At 43.4% G+C, this 27,135-nt stretch overlaps 3 protein-coding genes across 3 annotated transcripts; 1 reads left to right on the top strand and 2 right to left on the bottom strand.

Moving 5' to 3' along the window:
* Window positions 1–31: 31 nt before the first annotated feature.
* BLOC1S3 (biogenesis of lysosomal organelles complex 1 subunit 3) lies at window positions 32–1,329 on the bottom strand. The gene is made up of 2 exons (XM_082293935.1): window positions 1,287–1,329; window positions 32–1,012 (listed from the first exon to the last, which is right to left on the bottom strand). The coding sequence occupies exon 2, from the start codon at window positions 1,007–1,009 to the stop codon at window positions 530–532; it is 480 nt and encodes a 159-aa protein (XP_082150061.1). The 5' UTR covers window positions 1,010–1,012; window positions 1,287–1,329; the 3' UTR covers window positions 32–529.
* A 4,163-nt stretch (window positions 1,330–5,492) lies between these two features.
* On the top strand, window positions 5,493–17,155 carry DHRS7C (dehydrogenase/reductase 7C). The gene is made up of 7 exons (XM_082293915.1): window positions 5,493–5,633; window positions 6,124–6,279; window positions 9,042–9,154; window positions 10,987–11,197; window positions 11,482–11,574; window positions 13,375–13,530; window positions 14,033–17,155. Exons 2-7 carry the CDS (start codon window positions 6,126–6,128, stop codon window positions 14,239–14,241), a joined length of 936 nt encoding a protein of 311 aa, XP_082150041.1. The 5' UTR covers window positions 5,493–5,633; window positions 6,124–6,125; the 3' UTR covers window positions 14,242–17,155.
* A 310-nt stretch (window positions 17,156–17,465) lies between these two features.
* LOC309580246 (germ cell-specific gene 1-like protein) lies at window positions 17,466–25,889 on the bottom strand (the record flags this gene model as incomplete). The annotated part of the gene is made up of 5 exons (XM_082294076.1): window positions 17,466–17,721; window positions 19,117–19,228; window positions 21,418–21,570; window positions 23,951–23,998; window positions 25,580–25,889. 5 exons carry the CDS (start codon window positions 25,887–25,889, stop codon window positions 17,466–17,468), a joined length of 879 nt encoding a protein of 292 aa, XP_082150202.1.
* Between the last annotated feature and the right edge of the window lie 1,246 nt (window positions 25,890–27,135).

Genomic DNA, 27,135 nt, shown 5'->3' with positions numbered 1-27,135 from the left:
AACACTACCATCCTCACAGCGCTGGCCAAGCTCCCCACTATGGCTCTGACGCCATCACGGCTTTATTCAGTTCCATGTCACATAAAACAGTGGCATTTGGGGACAATGGTGATGAGCCAGCACCAGGCTGCAGTTCAGGGATGGTGGCGGCTGGCCAGGTGGCCAGCAGCGATGGTGTCACCAAAGCATGGAGGTCCTGGGGTGCCAGGCCGGCGGTCTCTTTACCAAAGCCACTGTTTGGTGTCACTGTGGCTGCACTGGTGATGATGCCACTGTGGTGAGGAGGTCTTCAGGGTCAGTGTGGGGTGCTCCAAACATGAGTCAGTGCCAGCACAACTCCACCCTCCGCAGGACACTGTGGTGATGACCCTGCCGGTAATGACCCTGCCACGGCATACGTGGCACTGGTGATGCCGAGAGGACAACAGTGATGCTGGCAGCTGCCCGCAGATGTCTGCCAGGTGTTGGTGCCGCCGCCGGTGACAGCCGCAGTGGGGATGGTGAACGCCGTGCCACATCCCGGCGCCGGTCAGAGCTGCCCGCGGATGTCGGGCAGGAGGTGACAGGCCGTGACGATGTCGATGGTGTCGGCCACGGCGCGCAGATCGCGGCGGGCCAGGCGCAGGCAGTGGGCGGCCGCGGCGGCGGTGACCTGCGCCCGTCCCAGGGCCCCGCCGAGCCCCCCCAGGCTCCGGGCAGCGCTGCCGTAGCTCTGCCGAAGGGCGCTGCCCACCGCCCCCCGCAGCCGCCCCGTGCCCTCCCGCAGCCGCTGCTGCAGCAGCGAGGGGCCGCCCCCCCAAACCGCCGCCGGCTCCTCCGCCAGCACTGGCGGAGTCTTCGGCCTCTGCTCCTCCTCCTCCTCCTCCTCCTCTTCGGTCTCGGACGCTTCGCCCGGCACCTTCAGCCCGGCCCCGGGGGCCTGCCCTGCCGTCCCCACCAGCAGCTCCGGCTCCGAGTCGCTCTCGGAGGCTTCGCCCGGCACTACGCGGGGGGGGCGGGGGGCGGCCATGGCCTGCAGGGGGACACAGGGCGGGTCAGGAGGGCGGGGGGCTCATCCCTGCGGAATCGCTCCCCCGGCGCTCAGACCTCTCTAGACCCGCGCGGCGCCCCAGCGATCCCAGGCGGTCCCGCGGCCCCCCAGCGATCCCAGGCGATCCCGCGGCCCCGGCAGCGATCCCAGGCGGTCCCGCGGCCCCCCAGCGATCCCAGGCGGTCCCGCGGCGCCCCAGCGATCCCAGATCCCCACACCCGGGCTCCCCCCACCCGATCCCACGGGAATCTCCCACCTCCGGCCCGCCACCGCCGCGGGTCACATGATGCGCTGCCCACGTGACCGCCTCCCGGAAGTGCCGGTGCCCAGCATGGCGGGCTGCGGGCCGCTGCCGGGTTGATTGAAGAATTCCGGGATGAGATCCCCGGGGAACTGGCCTGAAACGCACAGGAGCCGGCCAGCTGACAGCTGTTTGAGGCCATGTTCCGGTTTGGTCAAATTTAGAAATACATCCTCTGAGAGAAGGCAGGTCGTCATCCCTCCCCCACCAGGTTCGGGAAAAGTAATTTTTCCTCGAAGGAAAGTGAAGGAGATAAAAGCTATTTATTTAACAAACACGCGGGAAAAGGAAAATAATGCTAAATAATAAAATCTCTCGCTGTGGAGGAAAACCCTGGGACAGTGTTCGAGTCCTCCCTTTGGTCTCCTTGGAGCTGGGGCTTGGCCCAGGGCCAGGCCCTCTGTGCCCAGTGGAAACTCCTCCTGATGTGCTCTGAGGTTGAAGCAGTCCAGTAGAAAAGGGAGAAAATCCAAAATTCCAGGGAAGGAAAGAAAGCTCAACTCTCAGTCTCTCTCCGGAGAAAAAGAAGCTGAAACTGGCCAAAAGCTGACTGGGAAGCAGCCAGCCGGGTGCTTCCTTGCTCCCCTGCCACTGCTGGGGAAAAAACCTGCTGTCTCTGTGTGACCTTGAACAAGCTGCAAACTGCTTTGAGAAAGTTTAGCTCAGTTTTTCCTTCCCCCTCTCAGGCTCAGTTTAAAGGCATAAAAAGGCACAAGAATTAATTCCTGGGCATAGGGCAGCGATATGGGATACACATCATAACGTCACCCCAAGACAGGCCAATTCAGTGCAAAAGCTCTCCATCCCCCTGGGTAAGGAATCAAGCTGGGCAGCAGGAACTTGTAGCCTGAGAGGAGCACAGGGAGAGGATGAGGAGAACCAAGATGCAGATGGAACGGGGCTCGTGGCAGTGGGGAGGTGACCCGAGCCAGCCAGCGCGGCAAGCGCGGCGTGACCAATCTGGTGGCCACCTGTGACAGGGAAGACTGAGCACTGTCACCTTCCCAGACTGCTGTAATCCTTTGGTGTGGTCCCACATGGCATCCTCATCTCCAAACTGGGGAGCTGGCCTACAGGAGCCCACAGGGGCTGGGGAAGGGGCCACGATGACTACAGGGCACCGGGGCTGCAGTGATCTGCGGGGCTCTGGGGCTTTGGGGGAGGCTGTAGAGGTCCCTCATATCTGTAAGGCACAGGGAGTGTGGCCATTCCCAAGCAGATGTCACTGCTGGTGGGAGAGGTGAGGCTGGGTGGGTTTTGGTGGCACCAGGGGGGACACAAAGGGTGGGACGCTGAGTGGCCTGTGTGGGTGCTTGGGGCTGTGCCCTGGCAGCTGCCGTGGTGCCAAACTGCCACCCTCCCTCTCCTGCTTTCAGGCTCAGCTCCACTCTCATGAGGAGCAGTGAGTGTCGGGGCTCCAGAGCGCCGTGGGAGCCCAGTGCCTGTGCCAGAATTTGGACCACGATCAGGACCAAGGTGGTGACCGGGACTGGGACCAGAAGCGGGAGTGTCACCATAACCACACCCTTGTCAGGACACTGTGGGCATGATGCTGATGGTGACCACCCTGCCAAGGTGGGGCACAGGGGCCACCATGAGGTCCCTGCTCGCTGCCACGAGGACAGCAGTGCTGTTGGCAGGTGGTGGTGCTATTGCTGGTGACAGAGGCTTTCAGAGCCAGCTGAAGGAGGGAGAAAACCTCACTTCTGTTCAAGTTTCTCTGTAGATAATTGACCCTTTTCGTGGCCTCTAGAAGAGTTTTTAAATATCCCCGTTGCACTGCTGTTCCCAGCGCTGCTCTGAAGGTGGCAGTGCATGATACATTGCTGTGCTATTTCACCAGACTCAGATTTCTGTGCTTCAGAAGATTTGGGTGTTTTGGTTATTGCAGTCACTGTATTTTCCCAGATGACTCTGGCAGTTTTTCTTTAAAATTTTTCGTTGTATTAATAAACACGATAGCATTTTATCTTTACAGTCTTACACACTGTGGGCTATCTAGTTATTTCAATTGATTTTTCCTAGTCTTGGATTTTTACATTTCTTGTACCTTTACTCTGGTTCATTTGGAAAAAAATCACTTAAAACTCACAAAAAGTCCTCTATCTCTAGCGTGTGCTTTTTTTTTTTATGTTTCAACTTGCCAGGAAAATTGTTTCCAGGACCCTGAATGAATTAAACAAACAACACATCATGTTCCATAAAAAGAGCAAACCAGCTCAGTTGCTGATAGGAACTGCACATTTGTTTGTTAAAAACTGATGTTTTAAAAGTAAGAGAAGATGGCTGGGGCTTTAGGAATGATGGAAAATTGGATTTCCTCTCTGTTGCTGCAGGTGGCTTGGCGTGACTTCATGTTTTTACATTCACTTGCAGAAACTGATGTACGTTACAGGACACTGTGACCATTTTGCATTGAAAAACAGGTATTTATTCATACCTGTCATTCGTGTCTTTTTTACCTAGAAATGCATGCAGTGTTTCAAACGTTGACACATTATAGAATTCTGAGGTTTGGAAATCTTAAACCACGGGTTCTTTGGTAGACAACTTCAGCTTTCAGAGGCAAGAGTACACATCTTAGTTCTTGAAGCCATTAGCTTCTAGAGCAAGTTAAGTTTACAAAATATGTCTGAAAGTCCCCTCCTACACCCACTTAAATAATCTTCTATCCATTTCCACTCATTGAAAGTGACCACTGTCCTGGTACCTGCAAAACCAGCCATGAAGTCCTTGTTCTTTGTTAGAAATCTCCAATATCAGTGACTCTCTCGTTTGTAGAATTGCAGTCTCACGTTGAAGATGAAAATTAGAGTTTAGATGACCAGTTACACAGCACAAACAGAACTATGAATCTGGTTGTCAGATTGCAGTTTTAAGACAGTAATACTTTTTTTTCAAGAAGCAAAACAGGGATGGTTTATGGTAAACCATTCTTCTCCCTAGTCTAAAGGTCAGTCAGTGTGTGTGATCGTCAGGTTAACAATCACAGCTTCCCTGCCCTTGTGAGACCTCACCTGGGATACTGCATCCAGGTCTGAGGCTCTTAGCACACGAAGGATGTGGCCCTGTTGGAGTGAGTCCAGAAGATTTTCTGAGGGCTGGAGCCCCTCTGCTCTGGAGACAGGCTGGGACAGCTGGGGGTGTTCAGCCTAAAGAAGAGAAAACTCTGGGGAGACCTCGTTGTTGCCTTCCAGTACTTGAAAGGGGGTTACAAAAAAACAAGGAGAGAAGTTTTTTATTTGGGTAAAGAGTGACAGGACAAAGAGGTACAGTGTTCAGCTAAGAGAGGATAGGTTCAGATTAGATGTTAGGAACGTATTCTTTACCCAGAGTTTGGTGAGGCACTGTCACAGGTTGCCCAGAGAGGTTGTGGCTGCTCCATCCCTCAAAGTGTTCAAGGCTTGGAGCCTTGAATCTGGGTGGGGATTGGAGGGGGCTTGGACCAACCTGGTCAAGTGGGAGGTGTCCCTGCCCATGGCATGGGAGTGGAATAAGATGAGATTTAAGGTTCTCTCCAACCCAAAGCACTCTGTGATTCTGTGATTCTATGAACAGATAATGTCTCTGTAGGAAATGTAAAATAGATGTAAATGTAAAAAGGCAAAACGTAGATCACCTATCTTAAGTTGGTATGGTCTTAAAATTGCTGGGAAAGAGACAGATCTGTCTTGCAGACACCAAGAGTGGAAAGCAGCCTGCAGCCCCTGGGAGCACAGGATGCCAGCCTCATCTGTTTTCCAGCACTCAGCTGCCTGCAGCAGCTCTGTGTGAGGCACTGACTCCCCAGCCAACTTGTCAGAGACCTTCTCCTGACACATTCATACATCACTCATATTGCTGAACTGTGATTATTTCAAGTGGCAACTTCTTGGTGGAACCTTTTGCTTGGTTTGGAAGACCTATTGTTGTGGCATTTACACAAATGTTTTGATGTGTGAAGTCTCTTGGAGGCAGAGCACAAGAAATTGAGGCACTGTGAACAACTGCAGCCAAACACAAGGCAGAAGGAGAGGTGGTTCTTCGTACAGGTGAATGGATACTGTACTGAGAACTTTTCTGTGAGTGCCCAGGCTGTTGGGCCTGATAGGTCAGGCATGCAGATCACATTGTGCATGCTATATTTACTCTGGCAGTGCCTCTGTCACTGGGCCATACATAGCCACTCTGATTCAGGGCAAGCAGCCTCAACAAATCAGTTCTCTGTGAAGCTGCTAAAGGATCTTATCTAAACCTGTAATACAGAGGTTTACAAAAATACAACAGAATGCTCTGTCTGTATCTGGAGTCTTCGTAGCCATAGTAAGTGATTGTATTTTCTCTATCTTTTAGAACAGAAAAGACTTCTACTGTGAGTTTTACCTGCAATTTGGATTAAAAGCTTTTTCTCTGTTTTCTAATAATAGCAATGTGTTTGAAAGTTCAGTGGGTTTTTTTTGCCTATGTTTTGCCTCAAAGCATAATAGAATATGCATACATACACATATAGTATATAGATGTGTGTGTGTATGCTATTATGGTCTTGCCACCATGCAGTAATTTTGCATAAAAGGAATCCAGATTTGCCTAGACCATACAAAGATGAGGAAAACAAAGGAGCAATAATACCCTGTTCATTACAAAACAATATTACGCCACTGATTGGAAAACAACCTTCCTACTACTTCAAGTTGCTGCTTTGGCATGCTGATCACTGGATTTTCTATATATGAAAACACTGGGTTTTTAATTGAAAAATAATGTATGTGTATTATGATTACTGTACTCTCATATGGTCTTTTGTTTCCCACAGACATGGGTATCTTTTCTGTACTTGCTCTACCATTGCTCCTCTTAGGGATCAGTGGAATTATTTATATTTACCAGTCAGTCAGGTGGCTCTTGTCCAAGTCAGCGGTGCAGAACAAGGTAGTGGTGATCACGGATGCCATCTCTGGACTAGGCAAGGGTGAGTTTTCTCATTTCTTCTCAGTGTCAGAGAACAGAAACAGCCAGAGAGCGACCCTCTGGGTGATAGAACATGCACACATTGCCTTGTACCTATTCATAACTGGCTGGGTGAAGCAGAAGTTAATAAATCTATTTATAAACAAGTCCTGTGATTTTTAAATGCATATTTTTAGGTTCAGCCACAGGAACTGTTGGTAGACTTGAAGGAGCTGCAGAGCTTTGTATTTATTTAATTCAAAAGAATGAAAGGATTTATAAGAACGCTGAGTGCTATTTTTAGCATGTTGCTACTGTAAGATCCCATTACATAGGCTGTCAGTGCGGGGTAGCTGCATATAAACAGGTGTCATCTTATTCTTTACATGTTCTTTTTCAGCCCTTAGAGACTTGAACAGTTCCTGCTGCCTGTAAACAGCAATGCTCACCCCTCTGTCTGGGAGCTGGACTCGATGGTCCCTGTGGGTCCCTTCCATCGCAGGGGGTTCTGTGATTGTGACCCCCCTCTGACTCCTCAGCCCCCTTGGGTGAGGTGGGATTGAATAACCCCAGGGTCCTGCCCCTGCCCCTTCTGGTTGCTGCAAGAGTTAACCCTGTTCTGGCCAGAACCAGCACAGTTTATGTTTCAAATTGATTTTGGGGAGGCATGGTTTAGAGTACTTCCACTGAGGTTGGAGGTATTGCAGAATTGTATGGTGTCTGGGTTTCTAGAAAAAAACCTCACTTGGAGCAGAAATATCACCAGTGCTGGATTTGTTTGGCTGTGGCTTCAAGCCAAATCTTGGAGTCCTCCAAGAATAAAGAAAATTTATAATTTAACATTTCTCCAGCTGTCTTTCTCCAGCACTGCATGACCCCTGGGGAATATTTTCCTAACTTCAGTTTCCTTATTAACCTTTCTTCCTCTTTTTTCTTTTTTTTTTTTTTCTGTGACTAGCTGTCACCTGTCTCTTGAGGCTAGAAAGGCAATTGTGTGTGTGTGGTGCCCCCACACTCCTTTTCATATAGATGAAAAATGAGGTAACTCAAAGCACTTTTATTTTATTATCCTAAATATGTCTATGACCAGTATCCCACAGGTTGACACCAGGATGTTATTTGCAGGCTTGAATGATTCCAAATAATGCAAAATTAACTCTGCAGTCCACTCATGCATTCATTCAAAGCTTTAAAATACCAGCTGTGTGGCCAGCTGCTGTGTATGTGGGCTCTAAGGAAACAGCCAAATTCTTTTCCTACATGCCAGAATTTCCGGACTAAAGGCAACATTCATCAAAGTTAAAAAAGAGAAACAACTCTGTGATGATTGAAGATGTTTTCAATGGTTTATGGTTGTTATTGAAACATAGTTCCTGTTTCTTCTGAGTGCTGTAACTCGGAAAAGTACAGGGAAGTTCTAGAGGAGAACATTGGTTTCCCTTTTTCACCTTTATTGCTGTTCACATAGCAGTCTTCTCTTATTTTTTTTTTTTTTTCACCAGATTGCCTCAACTGTTGTTTATAAGGAAAATACTGCTATAATTGTTCTGGCAAATAATCTTTTGGGCATTAAATTAAAAGTCTTTCTATGCTAGGAAAAGAAAAAAAAAAGAAAATGAAAAGCATTCATAAAATTGCTGTTGTAAATTGCTTAAAAAGCTTGAAAAAGATGGCTTAAATAAAAGCTTCCAGCTGCACAGGTTTGCAAAACTACAAGAATGAATCCATAAAGGTGCTGCAGCCTTGTGTTTCATAATTTGGCTCGGGTTGGTGACATACCCCCATGAAGATCTGCACAATGAGTTGGTTGCAGTCTCATAGCTGGTGCCAAGAGGGGGTGATGGGTGACACTGATTGCCAGTTCCTGCTGTTACTTGAGTCCCCACTTCCAGAAGTGCACTACCATAGCTCACTTGTGTAAAAAAGGGAGGAGAAATCTCCTCTGAGACCTGTCTTCAATTGGGGTAAACCCCCAGCCTAGAATATGTCTGAATGAAGAAAATGCAGTGCCAGCCCTGCATTCCCAGAAGCTTTTTGGTGCTTTTCTCAGGAAGGCATCAGGGGATGTAGCTGAACAAGCTGGTCCCTGATGCCTCTGCTGACTGCTGGGAAGGATTAAGACTCAGGAGATAAAGGTCTTGGGATGGATTACATCTGGAGGGGAGGGTCTGTAGGAGAAAGGGCTGTCTCCTGGGTGCTTCACCAGTGGGCCAGTTTGAGTAAGTTGGCCTGTATTACTCTTTTTCAAAGTTGTAGATGAGTTCTGTGTTGCCAAGAGTTTCATGCAGGTAGCCCGCAGAGCGAGCTGGTGTTACTGCTTGCTGGGCTTGGCTGCTTTCTTTATAGTGCAGCAGACATGAAGGTTTGCAAAAGATGCAGTTTGTATTGTAACCACCTTAGGTGTATTTTTATATGTAGTTTTATTTATAGCAAGTGTGTCTGGGAAGGATATACACAAAAATTTTTCTAACTCAATCTCATCATCCATTGACAGACATGGTGTTCTTTTCTTAAGTAATTTTTAATAAATCCCTTTACTAAACAGTGGCATTGTGTTGTACCATTAACTATGCATCATACCATCACAATAAATTTAATTTTTTCCTCACCTATGTAGCATCACAATTCAATCCTTTCTGTTTTACTCACATTATTTCAAACTTAATGAATTTTAAAGCATGGATTCAACATCTTTAGCAGAACCAGCATCCCATTTCAAGCAAAATAAACAAAATCAACTTGTCGTTATTGTAATTCTTTCTTCTGGATGTGTTTCTTTCCTAGAATGTTCTCGTGTGTTTCACGCAGGAGGAGCAAGGCTTGTGTTGTGTGGCAGGACATGGGAGAAGTTAGAAGCCTTGTATGATGCCTTAATTAGCGTGACAGACCCCAGCATGGTATGTATTCATGGCCTGGGATAAACCTTGCTTGGGTGCACAATGTCTTTTTAGATCCAGCAAAACAATGGAGAAGAAATGTGATTTCTGTCACTGGTGGCTTTGGTCACCCAGGTAATACAACAAACACAGTCCAGAGAGACAGAGAGAGAAACCCCTCTGAAGGTCTTTGGAGCATATTGCCAAAATCCTGCTCTCTTGAGCTAATCCTGTGAAGCATCTGAGTGCTCCTGTATTCTGAACAAGCCACCCAGCCAGAAATCCTCAGCAGAGGAATTTGCCTGATAATTTGGATGAAAGGCATCCAAGTGCTTCATTTAATGACAGGACATGCCATCAGTTTTTCATATAATTAGTGTGCTCAAGGAATGCGAGATGGGTCTAAAGATCAAGTTAATTTTGAGCTTCTCCACTATTTGGGGAAAAGTCCCAGGCAGAAGGGATTGGGAGTAAAAAAATAACACTGTCTTTTCCTCGTGGCCACTGGCTGGGTCACCCTGACAGTGGACATGCAGGACTGCCCCTTCTCCAGCTCTTTGGCAGGTGTTTGTTGAGGCTCATGGGAACGCTTCCCTTCTGGGACCAACATGCAGTTGACCAATTCCAGGGCACAGGTGCTCCTGAAGGCATCACATACATTTTACAGCCATTGCTCATCAGACCAACAGATATTTGTGGAGTTTTTTTGCAGTGAGCTTCGTTCACCTGCACAGATAACCACAAAGGTTCATGTTAGACTGCACAGATTCAACTAGGAAAAATTATTAAGTATGACTAAGGGTTCTGAATTACATTGTTTAAGTAATACAGTAAGAGAAACAACTTCAAGTTCATTCCTCTGTCCCACAGCTGATAAAATCTGTTTTTGCAGAAATCATGCAAATGTAAACTCCGTTTGGATAAGCTATAGCAAAACAAACCATTCCTACCTTCCATCTGTCCCCATGTTTATGTAGCTTATCTATCAAAGCACTATACCCTGCTCTGTGTTGTCAGCAAAGGGCTGTTCACACACCATGACTTGAACTGGTAGGAGTCACCCTTGTGTCTATTTTCTGTCTCCACTGATTACAAGAGAGACAAGACTCACGAGGAGCTAGTCCAGCTTACCCTTCCCTTGGTGTTCTGCTTCATCTGAAGTTCAGTGTCTGTGAATACCCATTATCATGGAATCACAGAACCAATCACAGAATCACAGGATGGGTTGGATTGGAAGGGATCTTAAACACCACCCAGTGCCACCCCTGCCATGGGCAGGGGCACCTTCCACTATCCCAGGTTCCTCCAAGCCCTGTCCAGCCTGGCCTTGGGCACTGCCAGGGATCCAGGGGCAGCCACAGCTTCTCTGGGCACCCTGTGCCAGGGCCTCCCCTCCCTCACAGGGAACAATTCCTGCCCAATATCCCATCTAACCCTGCCCTCTGGCAGTGGGAAGCCATTCCCCCTTGTCCTGTCACTGCAAGCCCTTGTCTCAAGTCCCTCTCCAGCTTTCTTGGACCCCTTTTAGGCTCTGGAAGGAGCATTAAGGTTCCCCAGAGCCTTCTCCAGGCTGAACAAACCCATCTCTCATTGCTGAGCTATCTTCTTTCTAGAGTGAGTTAATATCAAACCCATCTCTCATTGCTGAGCTATCTTCTTTCTAGAGTGAGTTAATATCAAACCCATCTCTCATTGCTGAGCTATCTTCTTTCTAGAGCGAGTTAATATCAAAACCTTATGTGAGAATGATAAAAACACTTGGAGTCTCAAGGTAAATTCATTTACAAGACAAGTAGGTAGAAATACACTTCGTATATAACAAGTCCTGTTGAAATGAGTCTTTTGTTTGTCAGACATATGCACCAAAGCTCATACTCCTGGATATCTCAGACATCAGCTGCATTCGAGACGTAGCTAAGGAAATCCTGAACTGCTATGGCTGTGTGGATATACTGATCAACAATGCAAGTATGAAGGTGAAGGGAGCAGTGCAGAGCATTTCACTGGAACTTGATAAAAAGATAATGGATGCCAACTATTTTGGACCTATAACATTAACCAAAGGTATTTTAATTTTTTTTCTTTTTTTTTTTTTTTTTGCTGTAACCACTTAAAGCAGATTGACAGTTAAATGGGTTAATACTGCAACCAGCTCTGCATGTAGAATTCAGGTGAAGTCTAGAAGACACTTAATTTCCACCTATTGGGTTTTGTGATACTTTTGCTTGCAGTATTGAGTCAACCTTCACTGAAGTTGTGGTGTTTACACTTCTGCTGTCACTCCTTTTCACTAAATGCACTCGGCTTTTTTACTTACGTGGCTTTTTCTTGTGTTTCTCTTTTCGCAGCCATTCTTCCTAACATGATCTCAAGAAGAACTGGTCAAATTGTTCTAATTAATAGCATCCAAGGGAAAATAGGAATCCCATTTCGTGCAGCTTGTAAGTTACACATAGGAAAAACACACATTCTAATGCACAGCTTGTGAGTAGTCCATGACAATCATAATAGGTTGTTAAAAGTGCTAATTTGCATCCAAATTTGGTGTTATTACAGTATTTGGCTGAATTTTTTTTCAAATTGGAACTCAATTAGAAATAGTTAAAATGCTGCCTTTGAAATGTAACTGCTGCCTAGGGTACTTGAGAATAAGAGGATAAAAATGTGACAGCAAATTTTAAATATACATATAAATATATATTGTACAGTTAAAATCTGTATCTTATCTGTACTTGTGCATATTGGAAGAAACCTTCATGAAGAATAGTGTGTAAATATAAAGTATGAGTAGATATAAAGATGAGTAGATGCTTTATGAAGGAAGGCCCATGCCCTTAATGTATTTGGGTGTGGGAGTTTAAAAGGAGATGTAGTAATTGCTTTCTGCTTGGCTTTCCAGAAAATTTTCAAGGTCTTTCATCCAAAGCTCCTCAGGGAATGAGGCTGTTCTGAATTATAATGCAAGGTTTTTGCATTAACAAAATGCAAAATTAGTGGACAGAAAATATAGGAGAGATGTAAATAGGCATTTTTAACTTGGAACAGATGTAAACAGACATTTGTAACTTGGCAGAAAGTCAGTGATGGGCTCTGAATTAAAAAGCCTGCGAGACCTCAGAATTGTGACTTAGAGTTCCATGAAAGCAAATTACAGTGACAGAAGCTGTAAGGAAAACAGCAGAGAAAATAAATTAAAACATGTCTTTCTGTCTTTGTAAATTTATGCGTAAATACGCAGTGCCCACATCTTGAACATAGTGGGCTATTCTGGTCTCCCGTCTCAAAAGAAGTATAAGAACTACAAAAAAGGCTCAAAAAGGAAACAACACATTGATGTGACATCTGGAATACTTTCCATCTAGGATATAGACAATTGTGTCAAGATACACTGTATGTGTATAAAACCATAAGAAGCAGAAGAGCCAACAGAGAGAGTTTTTACAATGCCCCTACCAATATTTCTGTTGCATGAAATGAAGCTGCCAGAAGAAGGAATGTCAAAATGGATGCATGGAGAGGCATCTCTGCATTCCCAGGGCCCACCTGCCATTGTCTGGATATGCACAGGTTGATTTTCACTGTAAACTGAGTCAAATAAAAGGTGATTGAGCACTTTGCAGCTCTGCTGCACTGAACACCCAGTTCTGTTTGCTGGTCAGGTTTCACATACTATCATCTTATTCATACTATTCTCAATAAAAAGACACTAAAAGCAGATTAAAAAGCCTTGACACTCAGTTACTTTAAAATTCACTTTAACATCTCAGATTGCTTCTCTGGGGCAATGTCCTAATCAGTTCACAAAGCGTGAGCAGCACTGCGTTCCAGCAGTGGACATGTATTTCACTGCATTGTATGGATGTGTCACCAACTGCAGAAACACAAGGTGTGGGGACTCATCTCAGAGACAATTCCATTCACCAAAGACATTTTTGAACTGTAGAGATAATAGAATTGTTATTCCCTCACCCAGGATATGCTGTTTCTGACTGGGAAATGCAGGCACATGCTGTTTGACCCATCCGAGACACTCCATGCACAATTGTCCTGGACAGATAATTTCTTATTGCTTGTTCTAAATATGTCATATGATAATTTCACTGGGTGAAAGAATTTATTGTTGTTTTGCCTTTTGGCTGATCATTCCATGCTCGTTTTCCCAAACACTGATGCTTTATTATACATCTGCTTCCATGCAATCATCCATCTAAACATGCATACGTGGGCTTTTTTTCTTTTAGATGCTGCATCCAAGCATGCTGCTGTAGGCTTTTTTGATTGTCTTCGAGCTGAAATGGAGGAATTTGATATTTCTGTCAGCACTGTGAATCCAACCTTCATCTGTTCATACCATCGCCAACCAACACCAGGCAACTGGGAGGCATCTATTTGGAAATGTAAGTTTGGGTGGATGAAGATGAGGAACATGTAGCAGGGGGGAGGCTTTTCCAGGGTAAATGAGAGGAAAAATAATGGGAATGACAGAAATGATGAACAGGCATGAGGAGCTAAACAAAAGAGGTATTGGAGAGGTAATATAAGTCTGGTGAAAAGAGAAGGAACATGGAATGAGGCAACATTATGTGAGAAAATAAATACACCAGGGCATCAGGAATGGAGGTGGAGGAGGGCATGAAAGGTCCAAAGGGATAATTCCACTGCACTCAGGTTGCTCCTTCTCTTAGGGACTGTAAGGCTTTTACCTCACCATTATAAAAAGATCTTGGTGACGTACTGGGGAGGAGAGCGGAGTGGGGAAGGGACCGAAAGTGCGTAGAAGTTAAACTGATTTGATTGATGCATTACTTGTGTGTCTTTTTAACACCATTCCCTCAGAGTATCTGCCTGCCTGTCTGTCTGTCTGTCTGTCTGTAGCTCTCACTCCTCTCTCATTTACAGTCTTTTTCAGGAAGGTGTCATACGGCGTGCACCCAGTGGAGGTGGCAGAGGAGGTCCTGCGCACAGTGAGCAGGAAGAAGCAGGAGGTGCTTATGGCCAATCCCATCCCCAGAGCAGCAGTTTACATTCGAACCTTCTTCCCTGAGCTGTTTTTTGCCATCGTTGCCTCAGGGATTAGGGAAAAGCTGAAGACAGAAGAGGAAAATTGATTTTGTTCAGTTTTTTTCCTTGCTTTTGACCTGAAAAAAAAAAAAAAAAGGTTTCTGTTTTAAATGTCAGTGATTTCTGCTGCTTGCTGTGGGTAGAATAAAGCCACTAGCATTGACACACACATTCAACTATAAAGCTTCTACTCTTCTGCTTTTAGGGAATATGACAATATGCCATTGGAACCAAACTGCTCTTGATACTACAAGTCCCATTGCTCATATCACTTTCAGCACCAGCTCATTTATATACCTCAGTCACTGGTAGAATCACCAAACATGAGAGGAATTTTCAGAGCAGAGAAACATTATGTCATCTTGAAGGGACATTAACCCTTTGCTGTATCTCTGATTCAATTGCTCTGGCTTCAAGAAACCTGACTCAGGGAGGGAGTTCACTGCTGGGATGAAGGGGTCAGTTCCTGCAGTACCTGCTGGAGCTCCATCTGTTTTCTGTTGTAGCACTGGGGTTTTATTGTAGTGTGAGAGATTGTACCTTAACTTTGTTCAAAATTTTCTTGGTCCTCAGCAGAACTCCTCTCCTTCAAACCAATGGGCATTTGCTGTGATCTCAGTTGTATTTGTTCCTGTACCTCAGCAACAGCCAAGTCCTCCACATTTCCACAAGAGCAAGATGCAGAATAAGCACAATTTCATCAGAAAAGGATCAGGCACCACAGGCCATCACAGCTGAACATGAATCAACTTTGTTAGTGACTGCCCCATCCCTGGAAGTGTTCATGGCCAGGTTGGATGGGGCTTGGAGCAATCTGATCTAGTGGAAGGTGTCCCTGCCCATGGCAGGGGGGTGGAATGAGATAAATGATCTTTAAGGTCCCTTCCAACCCAAACCATTCTGTGATTTCTATGATTTCCATTATTGTCTTTCTCTGTTGTAAAAACAAGTGGATTACATGTTAAAATAAGCTGAGTGATCCTTCTGCTCCATTTTGCACGTTCTAGAGACCAGCAGAACTTCTCCATACAATTTCACTTCAAAACAGTGAGCAGTTCAGGGAGCCACAGTAAAAGGCAGTGAGAGTAAAAATGGTGGAATAACACCTGTAACCTACCAAGAAACTTTCAAAAACCAGATGCATTTTAATCTAGAGAGTAGAAGAAAGTTGTATCTTAATGATTTTCAAATTCCTAAAAGGTACTGTGGAGAAGGTAGAACAGAAATGTTCTCCATTCCTGCTGGAGCAGGACAATGTGCTAAAATTACTGCAAAGGAGATTTACAGGGACAGCATTTTTCTGCTAAGAATAGTTAAGCACAAAGGATAAATTGCCACAGAAATTTTCAAATGCCTGTCTTTGGAAGCTTTAAAGAAGAGATTAATGAAACATCTGTAAAAAAGCAATGTAGCTTTAGTTTATCCTGCCTAGAAGAAAAGAAGGATTAGATGACCTTTTAAATGGGTCACACTTTTCTCTAATTCAGTGGGTCTTTCTCATCTTGAAGACAGGGTTTCTCCACTGGTATTTCAGAAGCAATATCTTTTTTTTTTTTCCTCTGGGGAAATCTATTATTTAATCTGGAGTTTTCTATTTCATTTGTTGATCTCTGTTTCGCTGTCTCACCTGTGGATATATGTTGCACATAAAAATACAATGATAACAAAAAGAAATATTAAGATGAGTTCAGGATAACAGGAATTGCATCCCAGAGGTGCCTATTTCTTTCATTAACTTGCAGTGGTAACCAGCACTGTTGAAGATCTGTTGTGCCACAGGTATCTGAAGTTTTCTGAGATGCCATATTCCTCAAGATTGATAAGATCCAATGAATCAGAATAAAAATGCTGCAGGTGTTTTTCCTCTGTTTTCAAATAATGTGGTTCCAGGATTTACTGGGAGTCAAGAGTTAAAGCAAGGGCCAGAATATGAAATCATGGCTTACAAATAGGGATAAGAAATCTTGCATTTCATCAGGTGAATTGATTTACCAGATATCCAGCAGAAGCCATATAGCTTCTTGAATGGTTAGCATGGGAAAAACAGACAGTTTGAGATTTAAGTATTGATCTGGACGGATTCTTACTGCACAATTATTTAAAAAGCCCTTGCCCACATGCAGCACGTTATGTGCATGCAAACCACTGTAAGAAACAATCCTGAGGAAACAGCACATGGCAGAGACTGTCAGCCTGTGTTAGTAAACTCCAGGATAAGAAAAAAAAAGAGGCACTTGCTTAAATTGGATTTTTCAAAGGACTTTTAGGCACCAACCAAGTACGTTCCTGGATGAGGTGGAAATTCTTCCATGACACCCAGGAGCAACACGAGATGGGTAAAGATCTGTTGTAAAAAGAGTTATTACAAGTGACAAAAAGCAGAAAGTCAGACGGAATCAGGAATAATTCCTCTGTCAGTGAAGGTGTTAGAAACATACCCATCAGGAAGAAATGCCTGAAACAAGTGGAAGGAATCAGGATCTTGTGTTTTGGTCAAGGGAGTGAGACTGCTTCTAACAGAGCGGGCACCCAGCCCTCGAGCAGCTGCTTTGTTCCCCTGCTGAACTGAAGGTGGCAGTTTCAGAGCACTGTAAAGGATAAAGACAGACTTTTCTAAAGATTAAAGAGGAAATCTTACTGCTCTCTGCAGCTACCCAGTAGGATGGTGTGGGGAATATGGAGCCAGATTCTTCTCAAAGGTGCACAGTGGAGGGAAAAAAGGTAACGGACACAAACTGGAACACAGAACGTTCTGATCTGATATGAGGAAATGCTTTTTCTACAATTGCAGCAGTGAAGCATTGGGACCTGTTGCCAACAAGGTCAGGAACTCTCATTTCTTGAATATATTCAATATATACACAAAAACTCTCCTCTCTTACCACTAATGGTTTTCTTCTGACTTAATGATGCTTCTCTGTTATCAGCTCCACCTTATCACTGGCCATAACCTGACCTGTTGTGGATCTTGCTGGCATAACAAGCTCAAGCTATATTTATTGCCTGAATAAAAATATAAAGGGATTTTTCCAAAGCCTGGATCTGCTTAAAAACTAGAACAGTGGGGAACCTGTGTCAGTGTTGTCACCTGAACAGAGACACCTGAACCTTCTTTTCCAGCACCAAGACTTCCTTGAAGCTTCCACAGAAATAGAATTTCTTTATTGAGAAAAATAAATAATACCACACAATGATACATTTTATTCATGAACACTGTTTCATTTGGATCTAGGATTATAATTTACAGGTTGCCTTGAGATATGGATCAGCTTTACAGGACTGAAATAGTGGCCAGGTGACGCAAGCTTCTTATTGCATGTGCGGGGTCATCCGTGGTGTTTTGGAAAGAGTTCACATACACATTGCAAACTTTCTCTGGAGCTGTGTGGTCAGGAAAGTTGTATTGAATCCTAAAGCTCCTTTCCAGCTTTTTTCTTTTGTGCTTGAATTCCAAAATAGTTTTTGTGTATTTGTTAATAGTGGTGACAGCTGCAGCCATGCAGCAAGCGAAGGAAGTCCATGCGAGGCTGTAAACAAAAGAAAAAAAAATTATCAGAAGTTAGGAGGACATTTTCATATTCAAGTCCTTCAATTTTATTTTTGAGAACACTGCATATGTGTGGTTGTATTAGGGAGAGATGAACAGGCTGGGTGAGGAAGAAATACTCTTGGTTAATGACCATTTACAGACCTGACTTGCAGAGTTGACCTGTACATATTTGTTGTAATATTTACATTTAACAGACCTGTTTAATGAAACCCTACCTCCAGTTTCTCTATTTACTCTGGTTAGAGCTTAATAGCAGAAAGGGGTTTTATAAAAAAATGAGGAATGCATAAGAAGTTAAAAGGTGCAGTTATTAAGAGTATAAACCTCACAGGGGACACTGTGGAAAATGTGAGTTACCCAAAAGTGTTAAAAAGAACAGAGAAGGCACTGTTAAATAGCTGGCTAAAGCAGGTTCAGAGCACTGAAATGCATGTCATGAGTAAGCAGAGAGAAAAGGACATCAACTCTGAAATGTTAAAAGTAAAGCCCTAAGGAAACAGAAGTAAAAAAAATTGTATTGAGGTACAATTTGTTAAAAATGCATGACATTAAAAGCAGCATGTAAAAATATGGCTACATGAGCATGAATGGGAGCTCACAGTGCAGGAGCTGGCTCATCAGTAGCTCTCTTAACATGGCAAGGTCACAATTATCAAATGAAATGTGCTTTGGTGGAGAAATCAGTCTAAGGTAGACTCCTGTTTACCTCACCTCTTCCTCAGAGCTGTTTGTGACCACATCCTTGATGTGATTCAACAAACCATTTACATTTTTAAATAAATCCTTCCAATAAATTGGGATGGGCTGCCCAGGGAGGTGGTGGAGTCACCGACCCTGGAGGTGTTTAACAAAGACTGGATGTGGCACTCAGTGCCATGGTTTAGCTGATAAGGTAATGTTAGGTCACAGGTTGGATTTGATGATATCAAAGGTCTTTTCCAACCAAGTTTACTCTGTGATTCTGTGACATGTTCCAGATACAACAATCTGAAGCATGTATGTGATAGGAAAATGTCAACCTACAGTACTAAAGCTGGAAGAGTTTTAAACAATTTAGGCAAGACAATTGTCCTGGGAGATGAGGATACCTAACCTGGCTCTGATGGGTATGGAGAAGAACCTCTCCTTCATGCAGGTCCTCTGGACCTCTCTGTACTCTCTGACAGATGGCAAATACAAAACTTGCAAGTTTATACATTCTGGGCAATAATCTAAGGCAGCTGAATTTCAAGAACATCACCTGGTTACTGAACTGCATCCTCAGAAGAGAAATAAGGTAAAGCCACTGCTTAGAAATTAGGTATACTCTCCTTGAACAGAGGGTGAAGTGACCGAAATGTAATGGAAGAACCAAATATAAACCAGTAAGTACCCATAGGACCAGCCATAATCCCAAGTGTGAGGTCTCCAGTCTTCAGGACCAAGATTTACAGTCATTTGAAATACAGTCGTGTACATCATGTGAGCAACCATGCCCAGAAGACCTAAAAAATACAATATTATAATAACATTAGAAAATGTAAATTGAGGGCATTCTTCTTTGGAGTTGTCCCTTGAACTCCTGGAGAATATTTTGTGAAGTATCTGAATTCTACAAAGCGCTCAAAAATATTGGACATTATCATCTAGGTGTATTTAACGTGTTGTGTATTTGCCCCTCTGTAGGCCAGAGGAATCTGAGGGAGCCCTGGGACATGCAGCCCATAGATTTCAAAAGGCAACCTGCTGGTTGCCAGAGGAGGAGAACTGGTTGGTTCTCATCCTCTGAAAATATCTTGGCAATATAATCTGAGTTATTACAGGAAAGTGTTGCTCAGTTGCATTGCACGGGACACATTTCCCAGTTTCCTGTCATTGAGTGGGAAGATTTTCAAAGCCATGCAGGTGGATGCCCTCTCCCACTGCTGTAAATGCAGCCAGATTTATCAGGTATGAAGGTGAATGAAAATGTGGACAAACACTAGAAAGTACTGAAAATCTAGGCTGTGACAGAGGCTGATGTTGAATAATTTAATTTGCATTGCTCAAATAGAACCAAGAGTATGTTTGTACAAGAAATTTTGCATCATTGTTACAGATTAGGGCAACTAGATTTGGTTTATGTCTGCAAATGATTCATACATCAATTTAACAGCTAAGACAAGTGTTCTTCCATTTTTTAGTGCTTCAAGAAACTTTACTCGTTCATGTAAACAGAATGTCCAGGATAAACTTGCTGCTTCCTGTCTAAGTCTGCTTAATACTGTACAGGCCCAAAACAAAAAGAATATTAATAAAAGTGAATATTCATGATTATTGGGAGAGGGGAAAGCTGCTAATAGTTGGCAAAACTGCCTGAGGAGTTGAATGAAGCTCACAACTCTTTCTTTGAAAATAGATATGATGGTGGATCATGAGGTTTGGTCAGATACAGGAGAAATGGGGCTTTTTTGAGCAATTAATGGAACTGGTGATAGTAGAGATTTTTAACTGCTTGGCCATCTTTCAGGGAAGTCATTAAGAAGAAAGGAGATAATCCAGCAGGTTAAGAGATCACAGGCAGCAAAGGTTGGCCACTGCACTCTGGACAACAAGGAGCTGAACGAGCCATCTTCACGTGTGTGAAAGTTAACCACAAAGAAAAGGAATTATCTGCTCTAGTTCTTCCCCATTATCATGGTCAGATGTTTAATGAACTTCATTTATTTACCCCTCCCAAAAAAGATTGGTGAATGAACTAAATATGTGATTATGTTTAAGATGAAAAGTATTACAAAAAAACCTTTACTTCATAAGAAAAGGCACAAACGCATGAACGTTAAATCCAGAAACATTAGGATCAGGATCCAGGCCAAAAATTTTGACAGAGAAATACAATCTTGAGATTAATTTTTTGCCATCTGCCAGCTGCCTGACTTGCAATTAAATGTCATTCTAAAAGGTATGCTATCACCAAGTATAAATCACTTTGAACACTGAATAATCCTGAACATGTGAAGCACAGAGGCACGTGTTCCACAAGAAATTACAGTAAATAAATTAACTCTAAATGCTTTCCTGCAACATTCCCCAGTGAAAATTCTGTAATATAGATTGAATCTTTCAGTCTATAAGGTGCCTTCAGAAATCTCTAGTCCAACCTCCTCCTGCTCGACAGACTATAAACAGACAATTCAGACCAGATTCCTCAGATTGGACTGCTTCCAAAATTAGTTTGCCTGAAGTCCTAGAATTAAATACCACCGGATTATGAAACAATGTGCAGAAAATGAAAGAAAATTTTAATGACAATTCTCTACTAGCAATTATCCAAGTACATTCTATTCCCTCTTAAAAGTGCTGCTTGAGTTTGGCTGTCGCTGATTTTACATTTAGTGTGTCGGAATTAAAAAATCAAGTTACTTGGAAGAGTATGTTGCATTTTAATCTTTGACGACCAACCTGACAATGAAATGAAAAATGACAAAATTAAAATAATTGAGTTAAAAGTAGCAAAAGCCATAAATATAAAATTAAAACCAAACCACATTAAGAAAGAATTAATTGAAAACAATATTTCCCCATACAATTTTGCATCCCTTTGTATTGTTAGCATCTCCATAGGTACTGTAACAGTTTTGAAACTTGGATGCTGTCATTAATTTTCAGATGGAAGACTATTCTGGATGTAATCAATGGAGATACTTAACTGTACCTGCCAACACGGTGACCACTGCAGAGAAGGCGTTGATCTTTAGCCCATCAATGACAGAGCTGTAGTAGAATATTTCTACTGACATAAGAATGTTTCCAATCAGAAGCAAAACGATGTAGAGAAGCTCTGCTCCAATAGACAGCCATAAAACCCCTGGAAACCAAATGAAGAGCACTGATATTATAAGCAATCATTTGGTATTGTCACCATTTCCTTCTTCATTTGTGTTGTTCATACGACATTGAACGGAAGCACAAAGGCTGTGGGGATGCTGTGATAATGATATCACCTCTGGAAGGCTTCAGTGTCAATGGACACCCCAAATTATAATTATCAGAAGAGGAGTTGCATGTTCCTGCTATACACTTAGAAGGTGACTGTGCTTCTGGGACAGTGTGGTTTTATACTCAGTAGCTACCCTAAAATCACCATGAACCAAAGTTAATATAAAAAGAAGAACCACAGTGAATATAAAAAGAACTGCCCAGTTATCTCGCTGCTGATGGCGTGGTTCTGAGTGCAGAGAGGAGCACACTGGAGCAGCAGACCCAGCTAACCAACTGGAGGCCATGCACACACCTACACTGCCTGTGGGTCTAGTCATTAAATAAAATCCTCCCCACAGGCTTAACTTTCAACCAAACAGGATCTTGATTTTTTTGGACAGAGAAGCCTTCATGAGCCCAGACAGTCTCCAGGTTTCGCTGAGATTCATTTGTCTAGTTATCTGCTAATTCCTCTCTTTTTGGATATCTGGTAATTACATCTTATGCAAGAAGTTAATCCTCCCATTTAAGTCTCTCAGCCTGCTGTTTGACCTGCAGCGTGCTAATGTCCCCCAGCCAGGGGCAGGAGGCCTTCTTGTGTCCAAATTCACTGCAGCAAGATCTGGCAAATGGCCTTCCCCAAACTTTTTAAAAAATAAATGTGTCCTGAGACACTTGCTTGTAGATTCAAACAGTGATTTCACGTGAAGACACGTACAAACCATCGTAACTTAAAAATCGAGACATTGCTGATTGTCCTTGATTACCAAGCACCACCTAGGACAGGAGACAACGTTTGTGTGGTGCATAACCCCAGCTGCTGGCTTTGACAATGTCTGTGGGGCTTCTCTGATTCATGGGCCATTTAGACATTAAATTCTTGGGCCAGGCTATGTGTGGGTGTTCTTGGACATGGTTTGTTTCTCCAGAAACTCTGTCTCGCTAAAAAATGGTGTTTTACATTAGGAACTCCAGATGTTGCATTGCCCAACAGTTTTGGCTGCTCCAGCTGTGGGAGTTTGCATCTGAACATTTTTGGTCAGTGAGCCATTATAACAAATGCACTGAACAAGGGTGATCACCCCTGTGTGTGAGACCCAGGGGTGATGAATTCGGGAAGGGTGAGCCTGCTGCATCCTGAGTTTGGATCACATAGCAGCCGCAGGCACGTGCAGAACACAAACCCCTTCTTCTGTGCAGGACAAGAGCCTATTTCCACACAGGATTTCACTGCCCAGGGAGAGATTTTTGGGTTTTAGGTACCTAGATGCTTCTTGGCTGTCTCAGTCTGGCCTGCCAGTGCCCGTGGCATTTGCTGATGCTGTTCAGAGTTAGTTTCAGCACCATGTCCACCTGGAGTTTTCCTTGGGAGGAACTCTCACGGCAGGGCCCAGAACACACCCCTCATTTCTGAGGGCCGTGGCTGTATGACTACATCCACATCTCATTTATATGTTTTTTCTCATGCTACAAAACTCTTTTATGCTATTGAGGCACTGTGACAAGCTGCAGCAGTTAAAAGGAAGATTAGCATTCAGAGACTGAGTGTTTCTCCTTCTTCAAGGGTTTGAAATTGCATATCCAGGAAAATACTCCAGTCCCAGCATGCCAGAAAGAAAGTTGCTTTTTTTTTTTTCCCTGGATCAGCCACTTGTAAAGTGATTGGTCTAATCAGATCAGTGATGGACTGATGTTTTTATACTGGGGATCAGGCAAGAGGAGGGCACTTGGCAGCATCTGTGGGAATGTTTCATAAAAACATGAGTCCTTCTTTGAAAGAAGAGGATGGAAATGTCTCCTCAGAGCTCTGCATGAGGCACAGGGAGGGGATGCAGAGTGTCACTGAGGCTGGGTTGGTGCACAGCACATCTCCCTCATTCCCCTCAGCATGCAACCCTCCTGGGTGAATGCTCCCACTCTGCCTGTCCCTCTGCCTTCTCAGGGTGTGGTGCAGGCCACAGAATTCCTGTCTGCAAATAGGGAGGTATGAGGAGAGAGAGAGGGCAAAAACTTACAGATTTTGACTTCCAGTACCCATATTTCAAGTAATTCCAAAAGCCATTCATATTCAAGTGGTGTGTCTTCAGAAAGATAGAGATTGATATCATAAGTCATATAAACTTCATTTTGAAGTTGGAAAACTAAATAAAGGACAAAAGAACTATTTGGCATTAAAGCAAGCATTTTTGAAATTAATTGATTTAATTTAATGCAGAAAATTTATATCAGGAAAGCTTTGATTACAGAAATAAAATATGCATATCTACCTCGATCAGAAGTTGGAGTCAGACTGATAAAGCTTCTGCATTTCTCACCTAAAAAAACCAAAATTAAATCAAATTCAGGATTATTTTGTGTTCTGTCATGATTTAAAGAAATAGATTAATAGGAAGAAGAAAACGCAAAATCTATCAAATAAGCAGAAAGTGGGAGGATCAGGAGAAGCTCTTTTTGATGTACACAAAGCCCCTGGTACATCAACCTTCTCCTCAGGCTCAGCTACAGAGTCCTTACAGACTTTTTGAAGGTAGAACCAGAGCCTGGAAGACTTAGAGAAAGGCTGTGAATTGATTTCCATGAGGTGCTAGCTGTGAAAGCCAGGATGGGAAAATTCCTTTGCAAAACTGGCAGCCTGGATGCAATTGTCCCTGTTAGGGCAGAGCTGCTCTCCTTACAGCAGCAAGGCTGCTGCTCACACAAATTCCCTCTAAGCTTCATTCCAATTTCTTTCTGTAAGCTTTGATTTTCAAACCCATTCGACCTCCTGACCCCCACACAGATGCTGTGAACAGAGCTCTCGGAATTAATTCTGCTCTGATGTAGAGTTTTTGTAGATGTGGGTGTTTTTTTCCAGCTCCTAACTGCCCCAAGTCGGAAAACACGAGCTTCCATAGCAGATGCTCAAATTACACAACCCTGGTACTCATAGCATGGACAAAAGGCATCTTTTGGACATGTAGTTTGCTCTGATCTTTGACATTTACCCCTTAAAACTGCTCAACTTACAAGACCTTCTGGTAGAACTGGACCTTCAGGACAGGTGACTGCGAAAATATTTGCATTTTATGGCATAGGTAACAGCTACTGAAGTTCTGTTCTGGTTGCCATTTGTAAACTGATCAGGACAATCAGGGGGAAAAACTTAGTGTTGATCTGGTTTTACAGTAAAGGCTTGAATTCTCGAACCAGCATTATACAAAAATCCAAAATTGACTAGAAAGTTTACAGAAACTTTAAAGCTAATTTCATTCTACCAATATTTACATATTCAAAGTGAGACCCAGTTAAATGCCACCACTTAGAACTAGTAACTCTCCCTATCATGTTTTAGCAGGGTGAAAATAATCTTCTTCTGCTTTGATTTATGGAAGGTGAGATCACAGTAAGAAAGTAGAAATATTTGTGCTCAAGAGGAAATCCAGGAACTGATTTAGATCCCACAGATTTATTAGTGAAAGTTATTTTAAAAAAACCAAGTCAGTTTGTGCTTTTTATGTTGCCATAAGGGATCAGAAGCAATCATTTAAAGCAGGTATGTTCATTTTTGACTAATGGAATGAAAACACTGGAAAAATTGAACACTTTCCTGTTAAAGCAATTTGACTTGCTGTTATGGTTAGAAGAATAAAAACCAAATAATCATCATCTGTACCACAACTTGTCACCCAAACCAAAAACACAACCTGGCACGCTAATGTTCTTTGCAGAATTCATTAGGAATTTTTAAAGAATTGACTAGATGGTACCCACTAAGGTCCTTTTTGCCAGAGAAGAGCAACTTTTTAAGGCTACAAACACCATAAAAGACACATGCGATGGCGAAGCAGAGGGGGACACCAAATAAGGAGGGATAACTGTGATTACTTCCTTAAGTAAATTTCCATGGGTTTACTCACCTTCTTCATTTATCATTTCTTCGCAGGAATACCAAATCCCAGCGTGAAAATTTCGCTCCACAAACTTGTCATCTCCCGTCTCCCAGATGTACTGCACTGCCTGGCTGCTGTTGCCGTCGGGGCTGTTGAAGCGGATGCACAGATCCCCTTTGCTGTCTCCTTTACAGAAAGGTTTGGCAACTTTCCTCGTCCCTTCACACCAGTGGCTGCTACTGAACGCTGTGATAGAGAAGACTAAAGAAAGGAAACTGAGAGAAAATGCTGCTGAGGCTCTGTGCCGTCTGTCTGCCTCTGGGAGTGAGGCTGGCATCCTCTAGAACGGCACTAGCAATTATTCTAGAAAGTCCCTTTTAGAAATTCATGCAGCTATCTGCCCAATGAAACACCTGCCTGTATTTGCCATCCCATTCTTCATCCCTCTCAGAAAATTGCACTAGCTTAGGAGTTTAAGACGGAGAGCAGAGATCTGGGCATGACCAGAAATCATGTGGCAGGGGAGATTAAGAATAAAGGACAGTGTTGCTTGGCAGCAATGTACTGTGAAAGAAATATGAGGAAGTGTGACAATAAATTGTAATTTTCCCCATGAATCATACACCGAACACAGAAGCATTGGAAGTACCCCCAGTGTGCAACCACTGAAGTTTTATTTATACAAACAAAATATTTACCTTGATCAGAGGTGGAGTCAGACTGATGGAATATCTCTATTTCTTAGCTAAGGAATAAATAAAATCTCGCAGGTCCAAATGCTCCTGTAACACTGAACGCTGTTTAAATTGAACACATTGTGACTCTTACTATAAAGAAACTCGTCAGGAGCTAAAACTGGTTGGTCAGCTATGGAATTTCACAGCATGCAGCACTGCCCAAGACCACTAAAAGGTGACTGCATGTGTTCAGAGTTCCCCCAGTGACAAATGAAAGTCATAAATTGCCTGTCTTTGCTGTTGATGGTTTCCTGGGCACTGTCCAGTCTGCCTCCATGAACACATAACACACGTTTTGCCCAGGTGAGGTGAAACACCGAAGAAAATGCTGAATTATCCTTATTTTATATGCGCATCTTCTCACTCTGTGAAATTGCATTTCTTTTTCCTTCATCTAGGAAACATTTCCCACCTTGGTGTGTTATATATATATTGTTTTTTCTGCCCGTTTGATGATGCAAGTAAGTTATGCAGTGAAGCAAAAGGAGCTGGGGTGTTAGTAATTCACTACTTCCTTTTACAACTGTAAAGTCAAAACGTGTGCCCTGGAGGAGAATGGTACCACAGGACAGACTCTGAAGTCACATATGTGTCTTCTAATGAAAATAATTTGGATTTTCAAGACAACTCTCTACCCAAAGATGTCAGAGCTGGAGAAGCAGTTGGCTGGATGTGCCCCAGCATGAAACTCCAAGGAGCAGGATAAATGCCTGCCCTAGGCTGTTATGAAGAGCTCAGCTTACAGAGCTGGCCAGTGAAACACCAAGCAGGTCTGGGCTACAAAGGCAGAGCAGAGCTCACAACCCAAAGGTCACACGTAGCTTGAGGCAGGAGTTATTATCTCCT

The sequence above is a fragment of the Coloeus monedula genome (assembly GCF_965178545.1).
Source record: "Coloeus monedula genome assembly, chromosome: 19".
Taxonomy (NCBI): domain Eukaryota; kingdom Metazoa; phylum Chordata; class Aves; order Passeriformes; family Corvidae; genus Coloeus; species Coloeus monedula.
The sequence above is the reverse complement of the archived record's forward strand: the minus strand, read 5'-3'. Positions and strand labels throughout refer to the sequence as shown.